General features: G+C 32.0%; 1 protein-coding gene across 1 annotated transcript; it reads right to left on the bottom strand.

The window, feature by feature from the left end:
- Positions 1 to 6,027: 6,027 nt before the first annotated feature.
- LOC121980417 (probable protein phosphatase 2C 60) lies at positions 6,028 to 11,264 on the bottom strand. The gene is made up of 4 exons (XM_042532443.1): positions 10,697 to 11,264; positions 9,800 to 10,167; positions 6,930 to 7,166; positions 6,028 to 6,350 (listed from the first exon to the last, which is right to left on the bottom strand). Exons 1-4 carry the CDS (start codon positions 10,992 to 10,994, stop codon positions 6,135 to 6,137), a joined length of 1,119 nt encoding a protein of 372 aa, XP_042388377.1. The 5' UTR covers positions 10,995 to 11,264; the 3' UTR covers positions 6,028 to 6,134.
- Between the last annotated feature and the right edge of the window lie 2,259 nt (positions 11,265 to 13,523).

Genomic DNA, 13,523 nt, shown 5'->3' with positions numbered 1-13,523 from the left:
GTAGAAAACTCGAAGGAACCACGAGCCCGTAAGGTAAGTAAACACATAGAGCGCAAGTACCACCCAATACGAGACATCGTATAACGAGAAGAAGTTGTTGTCGCCTAGATTGCATCAGCAGATAACCTAGATCTTTTCACTAAGGCTCTTAAGGCAAGAGCTTTTGATGTGCATGTTGAAGGGATGAGAATCAGATGTATGGCAGCATATATGGCAGCATAGTCTTTTAGTATAAGTGGGAGATTGTTAGAGTATATACTAAAAGTCTAGCTTTTGTATAAACAGTTATTTTGAAATAAGAATCACATTGGTCAAATGACTACATTTATGCTAAGTGTAGTTGTCCATTTAATTTATATTGTAGATAACATGGTGTGAGGAGACACACAGAAGTTCATGTTATCAGTTCCTTATAAATTATAAATAGTAGCTCACAACCAAGATGGAATGGGACAAACCATTGGAGTGGTTATAGTGTAATTTGGTATTAGTTTATCTTAACTATAAAATTATACTATTACACTATGAGTGTATTGAGCAGGACCATTTGAGGTAGTTTTTTTTATATTGACTATATAAAAGAACAAAACCTCTGTTATTATAAAAGTGTATACTCTTAATCATAATATAATAACAAGCACGTATACTTAATATTTATTTCTTTAATTTACCAAAGGGTATGATTTAGTTCGTTAAATCAATAGGCCCGATAAGTTGGGAAATGATATTATTTATATGGTATGTTATTGATTATAGAATGAAATTGTGTCCTAATAATCTAGGTTGATGATGTTCCCATGAGGAGCTCATAAGGATTGTCATGTAAACCCTGCATGTGGACTTAGTCTGACATGACAATAAGGTTAAGTGGTACTACTCTTGGAGCAAGATATTAATTAAGTGAGTTGTCAGTAACTCATTTAATTAGTGGACATTCAATATCTTAAACACAAGGAGACTAACACACTCATGATAAGAAGGAGCCCATATTGTAATATGGGATTGGTGTGGTAGTGCAATAATAACTCTTTAGTGGTATGAGTTATTATTGATAAACTTGAGTTGGGTGTTCGGGGCGAACACGGGAAGCTCAAGCTCATCGGGAGACCAAAACTAATTCCTCCTCTCGGTCCCTGTTATAGCACCTTATTTATAAAGCCTTATATCCACTTAGAGCCAAGTTTCTTACCCATCTTATGGTGGTCGGCCAAGCTAAGCTTGGAGACCAAGCTAGGACCGGCTAAGCCAAAGGATGGAGCCAAGATTAATGGCTTGGAGCCCAAGCAAGGTGGTCGGCCACATTAAAATAAAAGGATGTTTTAATTTTTAAAATCTTTCTTTTTGTGGAAGCCATGGTTTTAAAAGAGTATTTTAAAATTTTAAAATCTTTACTTTTATAGCTTTCTATAAAAGATTAAGAGAAAGGTTTAATATCTTTCCTTATTTTTAGTTAAAAGGAAGATTTTAATTTTTGATAAAACTTTTCTTTTTTGTAACCATCCACATGTTTTAAAAGAGAGATTTTAATTTATAAAATTTTCTTTTTATAACCAACAAGGGATTTAAAAGAGAAATTTTTTATTAAAAATTTCTTACCGAAAACAAATAAGGAAGTTTTAATTTTATGTTTAAAACTTTTCTTTTTTGGAGCACAAGTAGGTGGGCGGCCATGACAAGTATAAAAGGAAGTTTTATTTTTTTTTGTTTTAAAACTTTCCTTTTTTGCCAAGACCAAGGATTATAAAAGAGAAAGAGGGGTGCCTCACCCATAATACATCTTCTATTCCTCTCTTTCAATCCTTGGTGGCTCTCTTCTACTTTTGTTTTCTCTCTTGGTGGTCGGCGGCATCTTGTGTGGAGATCTCTTGGTGGCCAGTTGCTTGAAGGAGAAGAAGAAGAGAAGGAAGCTCTCTTGTTTAGCATCCCTTGAAGGATAGTTGGTTGTCGGATCTTGGAAGCCTTGGAAGAAGCTTGAGTGGATTTCATCTTGGAAGATCGTCTCCCACACGATGTCCAAGAGAAGGAGGGGAATACGACATAAGATCAAGAGGTCTATAAGCTACAAAAGACATAACTAGTTATAAATTTCCGCATCATAACTAGTTCATCTTTTGTATAGATCTTGAAAAACCAAACACAAGAGGTTATCGGTTTTAAGTTATCATTTTTGTTATCGATTTTATTTTTCAATTTCATGTTTCGATAATGTGTTTCTATTAAAGTCTCTATAGTTAAACCTAGTTTACTGTAAGAAGTTAAATGTCCAATTTCTTTGAAAGGATTTGTCTAGGAAGTGGTGGTTGATCTCATACCCAATAAGGCCTAGTGCCTCGTCATGTTTAACCTGAAAGCCAATCTTTGAAATAGATATTTGATAACTTTTGTAATATGGTTTAACTTAGGAAGATCACATCGGTTAAACTTGGAGTAAAAATGTTAAGTATCGTTTCCAATCCAAGTTTAACTTCTGAAAGATAATTTGGATTAATAATGTTAAGCATCGTTTGCAATCCAAATTTAACTTCTGTAGAGCACAAGGGTAGATAGGATAGTTCTATGCTTGTACAAATTTTTGTACAGGGGAACTAGGACGGTATTCTGAGTAGCAACCAACAACACCAACATCAGACACATTTATTTTTTTTCAATTCTACGATGAATCCATGGATTTGTCACAGAAATCGGTGATGAATCTATTGATTCATCATAGCATTGAAGACGAATCCTATGGTTCGTCACAAAATTAGCGACAAATCCATGGACTTTTCTCAGAATTGAAAATAAAATAAAAAAAAATAAATGTGTCCAAAATTAGTTGAGAGACCTAGAGAGCTCAAAATAATATGAAATCAGTACCTATGTGTTCATGTATTTCTCTTGATTATATAAATACCCTCAAACATCAATTTGACCTAATATATTAAGATCAATGAATTTTTAAACATGAATTAGATTTTTCAGACATATTTATGTTAAAAAAAATTACTGATCTTAGTATATTTGATAAATTTGATATTTAAGGATATTTTTATAATCAGAAGATTTATACGAACACAAAGAGACTAATTTTATGTCATTCTAAGCTCTTTAGGTCAATATATAAGTGTCGGACATATTTAATTTTTTAAAATTTTTAATTCAGTTTGTGACGAATCCTAGGATTCATCGCCAATTCTATGATGAATCCATGGATTCATCATAGAATTGAAAAAATAAAATAAAATAAAAAACTAAATGTCTTCAAACTGATTGAGAACCTAGAGAGCTCGGAATAATATAAAATTTATTCCTATGTGTTCGTATAAATATTCTAATTATATAAATATCCTCAAACATCAATTTAACTAAATATATTGAGATAAGTGATTTTTTGAATATGAATTAGATTTTTTGGACGTTAAAATGATCAAAATGATGTTTAAGGGTATTTTTATAATTAAAAGATTTATACGGATACATAGAAACTGGTTTCATATCATTCCGAGCTTTTTAGGTCTATATGCGAGTTTCAGACACATTTAATTTTTTATTCAGTTTATGACGAATCCTTGGATTTGTCGCTAATTTTGCTAAAATTATAGGATTCATCACTGATTCCGCGATAAATCAATAAATTCATCATCGATTCTATAATGAATCAAATAGATTCATCGTTGATTCTCTAACGAATTCATGGATTTGTCACAGAATTGAAAAAAAAATAAAATAAAAAATAGATGTATCCAAAACCAGTTGAGGGGCGTAGAGAGCTTGGAATGACATGAAAAAAGTTTCTATGTATTGTCTAGTTCTACTGATTATATAAATATTCTCAAATATTAATTTGACCTAATATATTCAAAGGAGTGATTTTTTTAACGTTAAAATGATTATAACATGGTCAATCAATAACTCTTTTTAGTATTTTTACTAAGTCATCAATCGATTAAAGCCCATATAATTATCTTAGCTATGAAAAAAATATATTGTATAACATTAATGTTTGAGGATATGAATATTATCAGAAGAATTAGACGAACACATATGAATTGATTTCATATCTTTTTAACCTCTCTAAGCCCATCAATTGGTTTCAGAGACATTTAGAGGCATTTTGATGTTAAAAAATCACTAATCTCAATATATTGGGATAAATTGATATTTGAGAGTATTTATATAATCAAGAGAAATAGACGAACACATAGAAACTAGTTTCATATCATTCCGAACTCTCTAGGTCCCTCAACTAGTTTCATACATTAAATTTTTTATTTTAATTTTTTTCAATTCCGCAACGAATCTGTAGATTCGTTGCTAAGAGCTCGGAATGACACAAAACCAATTCCTATGTATTTATATAAATCTCTTGTTTATATAAATGTCCTTAAATATTAATTTAACCTAATATATGCCCGAAAAATCACTAAACCAATTCAATGATTTTTTTAACGCAAATATATTCGAAAAATCTAATTCGTATTAAAAAAATCATTGATTTCAATATATTAGGTCATATTGATGTTTGATGGCATTTATATATTTAGGAGATTTATACGAACGTATAAGAATTAATTTCATGTCATTCCAAACTCTCTAGATCCCTCAATTGATTTTCGATACATTTTTTTTTCAATTTTGTGACGAATCCATAGATTTGTCGCAGAATTGGCGACAAATCATTGGATTCGTCATTGAATTAGAGACGAATCGAAGTATTTATTACAGGATGAATAAAAAAATTAAATATGACCAAAATCAATTTTGAACACATTTATTATTTATTTATTTTCGATTCTACTACGAATCAATGGACATTTATATAATTAAGAGATTTATACGAATACATAAGAATTAATTTTATGTCATTTTAAACTCTCTAGATCCTCTCAATCATTTTCAAACACATTTGTTGTAGAATCAGCACCACATCCAAGAATTCATTGCAGGCTGAATAAAAAAAATTAAACATGGCCAAAATTGATTTTGAACACATTTATTGTTATTTTTTTTTTCAATTCTACTACGAATCCATCAATTCTTCACAAAATCTATTATAAATTCTTCGGCGAGTATCAAAATTCATCACTGATAAATTTTATGACAAAATATTATTTATTATTAATTTGTGATAAAACTTTTTCATTGTTAATTAGCGATAAAGTTCTTGTTCCGTCACAAAATTTATTTCAAATTTAGGATGAAAATTTTTCGTCTCTAAATAAAAGTTATTTTGTAATGGTTAGATATTAAAAAATAATTACATTTGCAATTTATCAAGGCGTAGTAAATTTATGTGTGAATGATTTAATTCAATAATGTTTAGAGGACGACGTTCTTCAGATTGTACAGGTATGACGCAGCAAGGAAACAACTTTTTTTGCAAGAAAGATTTAAAAAATAAAAAAATAAAAAAATAAAAAAATAAAAAAAATAAAAAAATAATAATAATAAATTATTGACATGGTGTTGTTCTTATCTTATTCAAGGGCTGCTTTACAAATTTGCTTTTGGATTATTACAGGCATTTACTAGAAGGCATGGAAATACTTGTTGATCCGAATATGTGATGATGAAACAACTTGCCTAACGATGGATGCTATATCAAATGCTTTTATTATCTTTATCACAAATGGGAGGAAAGACGATAAAACTACGATGCTGGATCCAGCTTCATCGTCTCACCATCATGCTAATACTTCCTTCCAGAGGAAAAGAATGACGAAAAGCTGGAAACAGCCACACTGCCAAATCAAAGAGTTATGATGAAGAAACTCAGGAATCAAATTACAGCACGTCTCAAACAAATAACAATAAGAAGAAGCACAATATTAGTGATCACTCAGGTTCTCATACCTGGAGTGAAAAGGCTGACTTGGGACAAGATTTTGACACATTTAAAGCCGGCCTTTTTCACTGTCAAGGCAAACCAGAGAGTTATGTAATAGCTAAAAGTTATCTATATCCAGTGCAAAACTGCAGGTTATCAAGTTAGATAAAAGAATGTTATTCCTTCCATGCTATCCTTCTCGCCTTGGATTACTAAAATTATGTGACGACCTGAAAACAGATTCGTGCTAGTAGAGTGAGGGAAATTTTTGAATCAGTTCTAAGGAGGCCCAGGATGAAGCATCTGGAACCGCTCCACTAATGTTTGCTTAGACAGGAACACCAGCTCCTTTCAGTGAAAGCACAGGACCATGATGGAAGTTTTGGCTTATCAGATTAGGATCGAGAAATAAGACTATAACACTGATATCATCATGAAAATGTCTCCTGACTCCACGATCAATCTTGGTCAGGTCCTGGTAACTCATCTCTCGTTTCTTTGCTGCCACTTGCAGAGCGGTTTTGACAAGTTTTCTTGCAATGCCCTGAAACATTGTTGAGTGACAAATGCTATGAGAAATGGCATCAGATGGTGGAACATCAAAAATAAATCTAGAGAACACAAATTGCACAGGTCTTGATTTTGCTCACAACATGAAGTAGCAATCTAATGTATTGGATAATGAGTGCCTGAAGTATGCTACAACTGGAAAATATGCATTCACACAGTACGAAACAAGCAAGAATGCCAGTGCAGCTCATATTTGTGAAATATCTTAGGGACAAGAGATTTTTTTTCTAGAAACATGCATGTTTTGTTTAAAGGGTGAAATAAAGTAATTTTTGTAAAATGCAAGATAGTTATAGATGAAGGTTTCATAAAAATATTTATCCAATGGCAATTAGACATAGTAAAATTTGTACAATGCAAGATAGTTACAAATGAAGGTTTCAGCAAAGTATTTATCCTATGGCAATGAGACAACTTCGGTTCTGTATGTTTATTTCCAGGACATATTCCAACATGTTGTCAGTCCATCAAATGTAAAGCACAGGGTACTCCAAATGCACAGAGCAAATTTCACAGTTCCAACAAGAATGTGGAAAAAAGTAAGACAGCTTACATTCCGTGGCGAGTTGTGAATCATATTCGCAGCCTCTTGATTACTCAGATGCTCCCATAGACCATCTGATGCGAAAATCAAAAATTGATCTTCAGGAGAAAGTTTATGCGTTATTATTGATGGTTCAGGACTAAGGATCGGTTTGTGGAAGGGCTCAGAAAGACGGAATCTGGAGATTAAAGGCTCACAGTTAAACTCTGCATCTTTTAGATATGCATCTCCGATAGATCTTGAAACCTGAAGAAATGTATGAAGCAAATGAAGGATAATCACAAATAGTTCAAACCAATGTTTATAAACCTGGGTATTCTTGTAACAAAATACCCATAAAATGAAATTAAAATTAATGCAGTGCTAAAGGACATCTTTATAATCTAGTAAAAAAAAAAAAAAAGACACCTCAGTACACAAAGCTCCCGCCATCTTTATAATACAGTACAAACTACAAAGATCATTCCTCAATAAACTATTAATCATTGCAAACGTAAGAAGTATAGAATAAAAAATCCAAAAAGATAAGATACCTGTTAATTCCAAGGTTGAGAGCAAAATTATCAATTCACAAGATATATAGGCTGCTTCAATGTGCACACATAGACAGAATAGATTTAAATAGGAAAAAGTATCAAATGTTCACACAAAGTAGTATTTGATTACATGAAATATCAAATTTCAACTTAGTGGCAAAACAATGATTGCTTTATAAAGTTGTGTACATATCCCAACAATAAGAGCTAGAACAAAGTATCAAAGTGGTGTTACAATCCACAAGATATCTAGGTTGTCTCATTGTGTGCGCATGCAGAGGCACAAATTAGATCGAACTAGGACAAAGTATCAAAAAATTACACAAAACATCAAATTTCAATCAGGTTATTCTGTACATGTCCCAGCACTAAAAGCTAGGACAAAATACCAAATGCTTACACCTATACTCATTCTTGAAAAAAAAAAAAAAGATAAAAGTTCAATATGGTGCAGAAAAAAATGGTAGCTTTATACTATTATGCATGTCCCTGCATTGAGAACGTGGACAAAGTATCCAATGCTTAGACCTCTACTCATTCTTGAATCAAAAATAAAATTTCAATCTGGTGCAGAAAGAATGATATGATTCTTGAAAGAAACATAAAGAATTTACAAAAATTAGTGATCTCATAGCAAAAGCAAATCAATTAAACTAATAAAGTGTGTTGATCATAACTCAAAGCTAGAATGTGATATTGAGTCCATTATCAGAGATGATTTATTTTCCCCTATGTGATTAGACATGAAAATTCTCGTGGAACTAAACTTCATCTTTTGAGTTATACCCAACATAACAATAACAAACTTGCCACCTACACATTTTTGTTAGGTTGTAAAAAATAATACACAAAAGGTATATTCTAAAAGTAAAACTATATTAGATTTCTTAATCAAAATTCTATCTGAGATAGCAAGCAGTTCATGAGACCACTAGTTGTATTGGACTACCCAACTACTTATGCTAATCATAACATATTGGTTTAAAGAGAAGTCTTATGTTCATTATCTGGCAGCAAGTCAACTAATATATTCCACCATAAAATTCCCTATTGCAATTTTGTCTTCAAAAGGGAGTCTCTGCAGTAACAAATTATCACAAGGAAAAGAAAATATTTGTCTAAAGTCTTAAGAATAAAATTGGAGCAATCAGAAAAATGAATTTTCAAATATTTAAACTTTAAAGTTTCATTTTTATCCACATTGAAGAAGGAAACTACATAATGGTTCATGCTAACGCATGGTAATTTCCTTGAAGGATTAGAAGAAAGGACAAAGATCGTAAATTAAGCATACAAGAAGAATAAACAAACATACAAAAGGTTGATATTAGGATAGGCTGTTTTATTTGAAAGGATACAATATTTGATTTCCTATTTCCCCTATGAAGATTTTTTTTTTCAATCATAAATGAATTAGCATCTAATGCCCCCCTTCTGTAAAATCTCACTGCATTCATTGCATAGACCCATTTAACATTTTATCTGTAGGGACAAAAAATGATCAAGTACCTTCACATGCTATCTATTAGCATAATTCACAAAATCAGCTGATACTAATATGGATTGCTCAAGTTGAATCACTATCAGCAAAGACTAATCTAATTTTTCAGAGATCTTGACATCTCATAATGATTGAGACCTTGAAAAAACTAAACATTCAAAGATACTAGCTAGCAATTAGTTAGTTTCACTATAGATACACAATAATCTCTCTTGACTTATAACTTGTTTCTTCAACTAAAATCCAATCCATATGTATCAACGACCCAATTAACCCCTATAACATGGGGTATTTAATACTAACACTTTTACTGAAAATATATCAATAATCTAGTATTACTAAGAAATCTATACTAAGAATAGGATTTTTATTAATATTTATAATCTATTTTTAGTATTCATTAAATGTTTTTGTGGATAAATATGACTTATTATTTGCCAATTTATCATTAATAACTGGATGTCTTATAACCTATAATAAACACTCTTCATAAGATTCTAGAACATGTTCAATAAAAAAATTTGTTATATATTTCTCTATTTTAATTTTTTTAAGAAAAACATCCCTACTCATTTCAATTTCATCAATCCTACTGATCTTATGCTACTAATACTTAGATCCTTGACCTTCAATCCTGACAAGATATGAATGCATAGAAGGAATGTAAAGTATACTTAACCCATTGTGCAATATATTAAGTATAACAAGCATGAAAAACATTCTATTATTAAACAAACATGCATATGGGTAATGATAATGTTATGTGAAGGTTTTTGAGGCATGGTATAAATGAACTAACTCCAACTCAGTGATGATCACAAAATTGTTCAAAAAAGAATTACCTGTATAAGGCCTTTCACACGCCAAACTTTGTGCTTCAAAACAACTATCTGGGGATCATTGGGATGCAATGAATGCAATTCCTCCCTCACAGATTCAAAACTCGCATTGTGCTCTGCAGACATTTGTACTGCTGTAACCTCTCTAATACCTCGCTCGATTCTTCCTAGTACCGCACGTGAATCTCCAACATTTGCCACATAAAGCATACCACCAGATATGATACTGACCAAACAACATGAACCAACAGAGGCAATCTGAGGCTTATTGAGCCACTGCTTTCTTACAATAGAGATAAAACCCTCTTCTGTGGCTGAAAATGCCTTCCTTATGACATCTACTGAAATACCTTCTTGTTCTGATGCAAACCCTGGACAAAATAGAGCGTCACAATGAAAAAAAAGACAAATGCATCTTCAGACTAACAGATTGCATAGCAAAGATTTTCAATTTTGAGCATGATAACCTGAAATTTTCATAAGAAGATAAGCCTGAAATTATCTGATAGAAAACTGCTGAATAAATGAAATGTGGTTGTTGCCATATAAGTGAAATTATTGATTTTTTGATAAATTTTCAGGCAATATTCACAATATAGAAGATGAAATAACCAGGAAACCATCAGTTTCCATCCCTGTTAGTATCTGATTTGAATCTAACCTCAAGAAGCGAAAAGAATAATGACACAGCATCATATATACAAAATAATAGGATAAAATGTCACAAATTTAGCATAGAAAAAGAACAACTCATTAGGGTGCCCAAAATTCTAATGCGCAATATAAACCTGAATTCCAACAAAGAAAATACCAACCAATTCAACCCAGAGGATGGGTAGCGTATGACAAATGAGACCCTACGCGGTTACACATAAAGAAAACCAAAGAAAAACGGCTTACTTTTGAGGTTAGCAAATAAATGCTCCGTGATGTACCGCGACGTCTCCGGTCCGCCGTGCCCATCGTAGACCCCGACGAACGTGCCGCAAGTGCCCTCCCTCCAGCTCAGCGGGCCCGACTCGATTTGGCTTCCGTCTTCCAGAATATTATTCGCCTGCGACACCGCCATGGAAAACTCCCCGACGGAGTGGCGGCCGAGATCCTTGTACCAGAGGAGGCGGTCGTCGCGGCCGACCGATCCACCATCCCGGACCTCCGGCTTCCAGCAGGAGATCACGATCCTCATCAACGCGACCATGCTTCACTACTCCTTCACGTCCACTACCACCAGCAGGGTCACGACGACTAGACGGCAACGGCCAGATAGGGATCGACCTCGAACGATTGGCGCGCCTCCGACCGCAACGGGGAGACCGACGCCGAGATAGGTCCGTTGAATGTGGCCGGATACTGGGAAAACGGAAGAAGAGAAGGCTTCCACGAGCGCGGGGTTGCGGTCGGCCGTCGGCGGTGGGGTTTCCTGTCTCCGCTCTCGCAAGGGCCGATGTGCGGGGGCGAGGGCTACGTTTATATACTATTTAATTAACTGTATTTACTTAATTTTTTAAAAAAAGCATTTTCGGACACGACGGTAATTAACGGGAACTTGTTAGCAAATGACGTTTCTGGACACGCATTTATTTCTCGTCGCGATCCTTAAAAATACGTATTTACTAAAACGCCCCGAAATTTGTTTTTGCCAGGGCATTTTCCTGAGGTTTGAGAAATTGGGGCTCATTTTTAACCATTAATGATTGGAAATACGGACGGACGGTGGAGGTGCGAGCGAAGACCATGAGTTTGACCGATAAAAACCGTCTGTTTTGTAGTCGCGCCATTTCCTTGTTTAGTTTCACATTTCGTGGATTTCCGGGGGATTAGGAACAGATGATAAGTTGACGGTGCTATATGATAACACCAAATATAAGGCAATTATATTGCCATAATAATTAAAATAAATCTAAAACGATACTCAGGGTTTATTATAATAGTTGACATTATTAAAATCTTTATTTAGTTTATATATATATATACATACTTTTTTTATTATTTATAAAATTATTAAATTAATTTATGAATAATGATGTCTAATTCATAAATATTGAAAATTTAAAGGTTATGACAAAAGGTCTAACCACTAATATAATATTATTGATAGTGTGGTAGAAGAGATAGTGGGTTAGCATGAGCGGCGCGAGATCGTGCTCGAGCGTCTCGAATAAGACCTCCATCTATAGTTGCTCGGCTCTGACGTAGATATATATAACTTACGACGGATGATTCAAAAGTTTAACATCCTTTGGTTGTACGTCTCATTTAGAAAAAAATCTCTACAAATAAATTTTAGTTAGAAATCAAATCATATATATCTAGGTGACAACTGAGCGTCTTACGTCGTAAATCGGGGCAAATTGAATTTTAAATTTATTTATTTATTTATAAAGTACAATTACCAGTTAAGAATAATATAATTAAGAAAAAAATTTTATAAATATATATATATATATATAACTCAAAATATTCATTTTTTTTTAAATTCACCAAAATATGTATAACTCAAAATATTCATTTTTTTTAAAATTCACTAATTATTTTGGTTGATGTTAAGCGTAGGATACATAAATGGTTATACCAATAAGTTTAGGGGTTGGGTTATGCTATTAAATACAAAAAAAATTCAAAATGAAAAAAATTTTAGGTGCTCACAGGATGTACGGGGTAAGAAATATGATATATCAAAACTATATATATAGAAAGAGAGGATTGTTATCATACACACTCAATGATGCATACCTTGTAAGCACCATGTGTAATTTTTAAATTTTTTTTATAATTTCTATAGTTTTAATACTATAACTTAACCCCTAAATTCTAAATTTGAACCCTTAAGCTCTTAAAATAAAGAAAAACAAAATACAATTGGTGCTCACAACATGTTTGTTATTGGGTGTGTGATAATATATATAGAGAGTGATGAGCATTCGGTTAAAATTGAATTGACTGAACCGAATAAACTGAAAATCAAACAAATTGAAATTTTTTGAACCAATCGAACCGACCAAATTTTCTTACGAACCCCGAACAAACCAAACCAATTAAATATCAATTAATTTGATTCTCAACCAAATTAATCAAAATTTTAAAACTAAATTAATCAAATTTTGATTTTATTTAATTAATTATATTTTTAAATAAAAATAATTAAATTAATATCCTTATTCGGTTTATTCAGTTTAACTGATTTACTAATTTAAAACTAAAATTAAATCGAATTAATAAAAAATTAAATTAACTGAACCAAATTTTTAAATTAAGTCAGTTCGGTTTAATTTGATACAGTTAATTCAATTTTATCGAAATATTTGCTCACCCCTATTTGTGGTGTATTCAATAAAATTTATTATATTTTATAAATTTTAAGAAAAATATAATAACATTTTTTTATTATTTATAAAAACATAAATTAGATGAGTTTATTTTATAAGTTTGTTTAATTTTATTAGAAAAGTTTTTAAGAAACAATAAGTAGTGCCATCAATATATAAAATAGGTCAGAATCCTATATTTTATCATCAACAATTTGAAGTTAATATAGTTCAGTGTTACAGTCAAATTCTTTTTTAATGGGATATTTGATTGATGAGTTTGGGAATAAGAGAATTGAATGATAGTAAAAGATAGTGTTTGGATTGTGGGTTTGGGAATAAGAATTTGGGAATGATTTCTAGATTTATGGGAATCAACAAAACTCATATAACTAGATGGGTTTCATTTCCATTCTCATTCT

The sequence above is a fragment of the Zingiber officinale genome, chromosome 5A (genome assembly GCF_018446385.1).
Source record: "Zingiber officinale cultivar Zhangliang chromosome 5A, Zo_v1.1, whole genome shotgun sequence".
NCBI lineage: Eukaryota > Viridiplantae > Streptophyta > Magnoliopsida > Zingiberales > Zingiberaceae > Zingiber > Zingiber officinale.
The sequence above is the reverse complement of the archived record's forward strand: the minus strand, read 5'-3'. Positions and strand labels throughout refer to the sequence as shown.

What these genes read in the sequence shown, in the direction of transcription:
- LOC121980417 (XM_042532443.1), bottom strand. Translation starts at nt 10,994, where the DNA reads ATGGTCGCGTTGATGAGGATCGTGATCTCCTGCTGGAAGCCGGAGGTC. An exon ending in TTTATTTGCTAACCTCAAAA is followed by an intron (nt 10,168 to 10,696) that starts GTAAGCCGTTTT and finishes TATTTTGTCCAG; the next exon opens with GGTTTGCATCAGAACAAGAA. An exon ending in GTGTGAAAGGCCTTATACAG is followed by an intron (nt 7,167 to 9,799) that starts GTAATTCTTTTT and finishes ACATTTCTTCAG; the next exon opens with GTTTCAAGATCTATCGGAGA.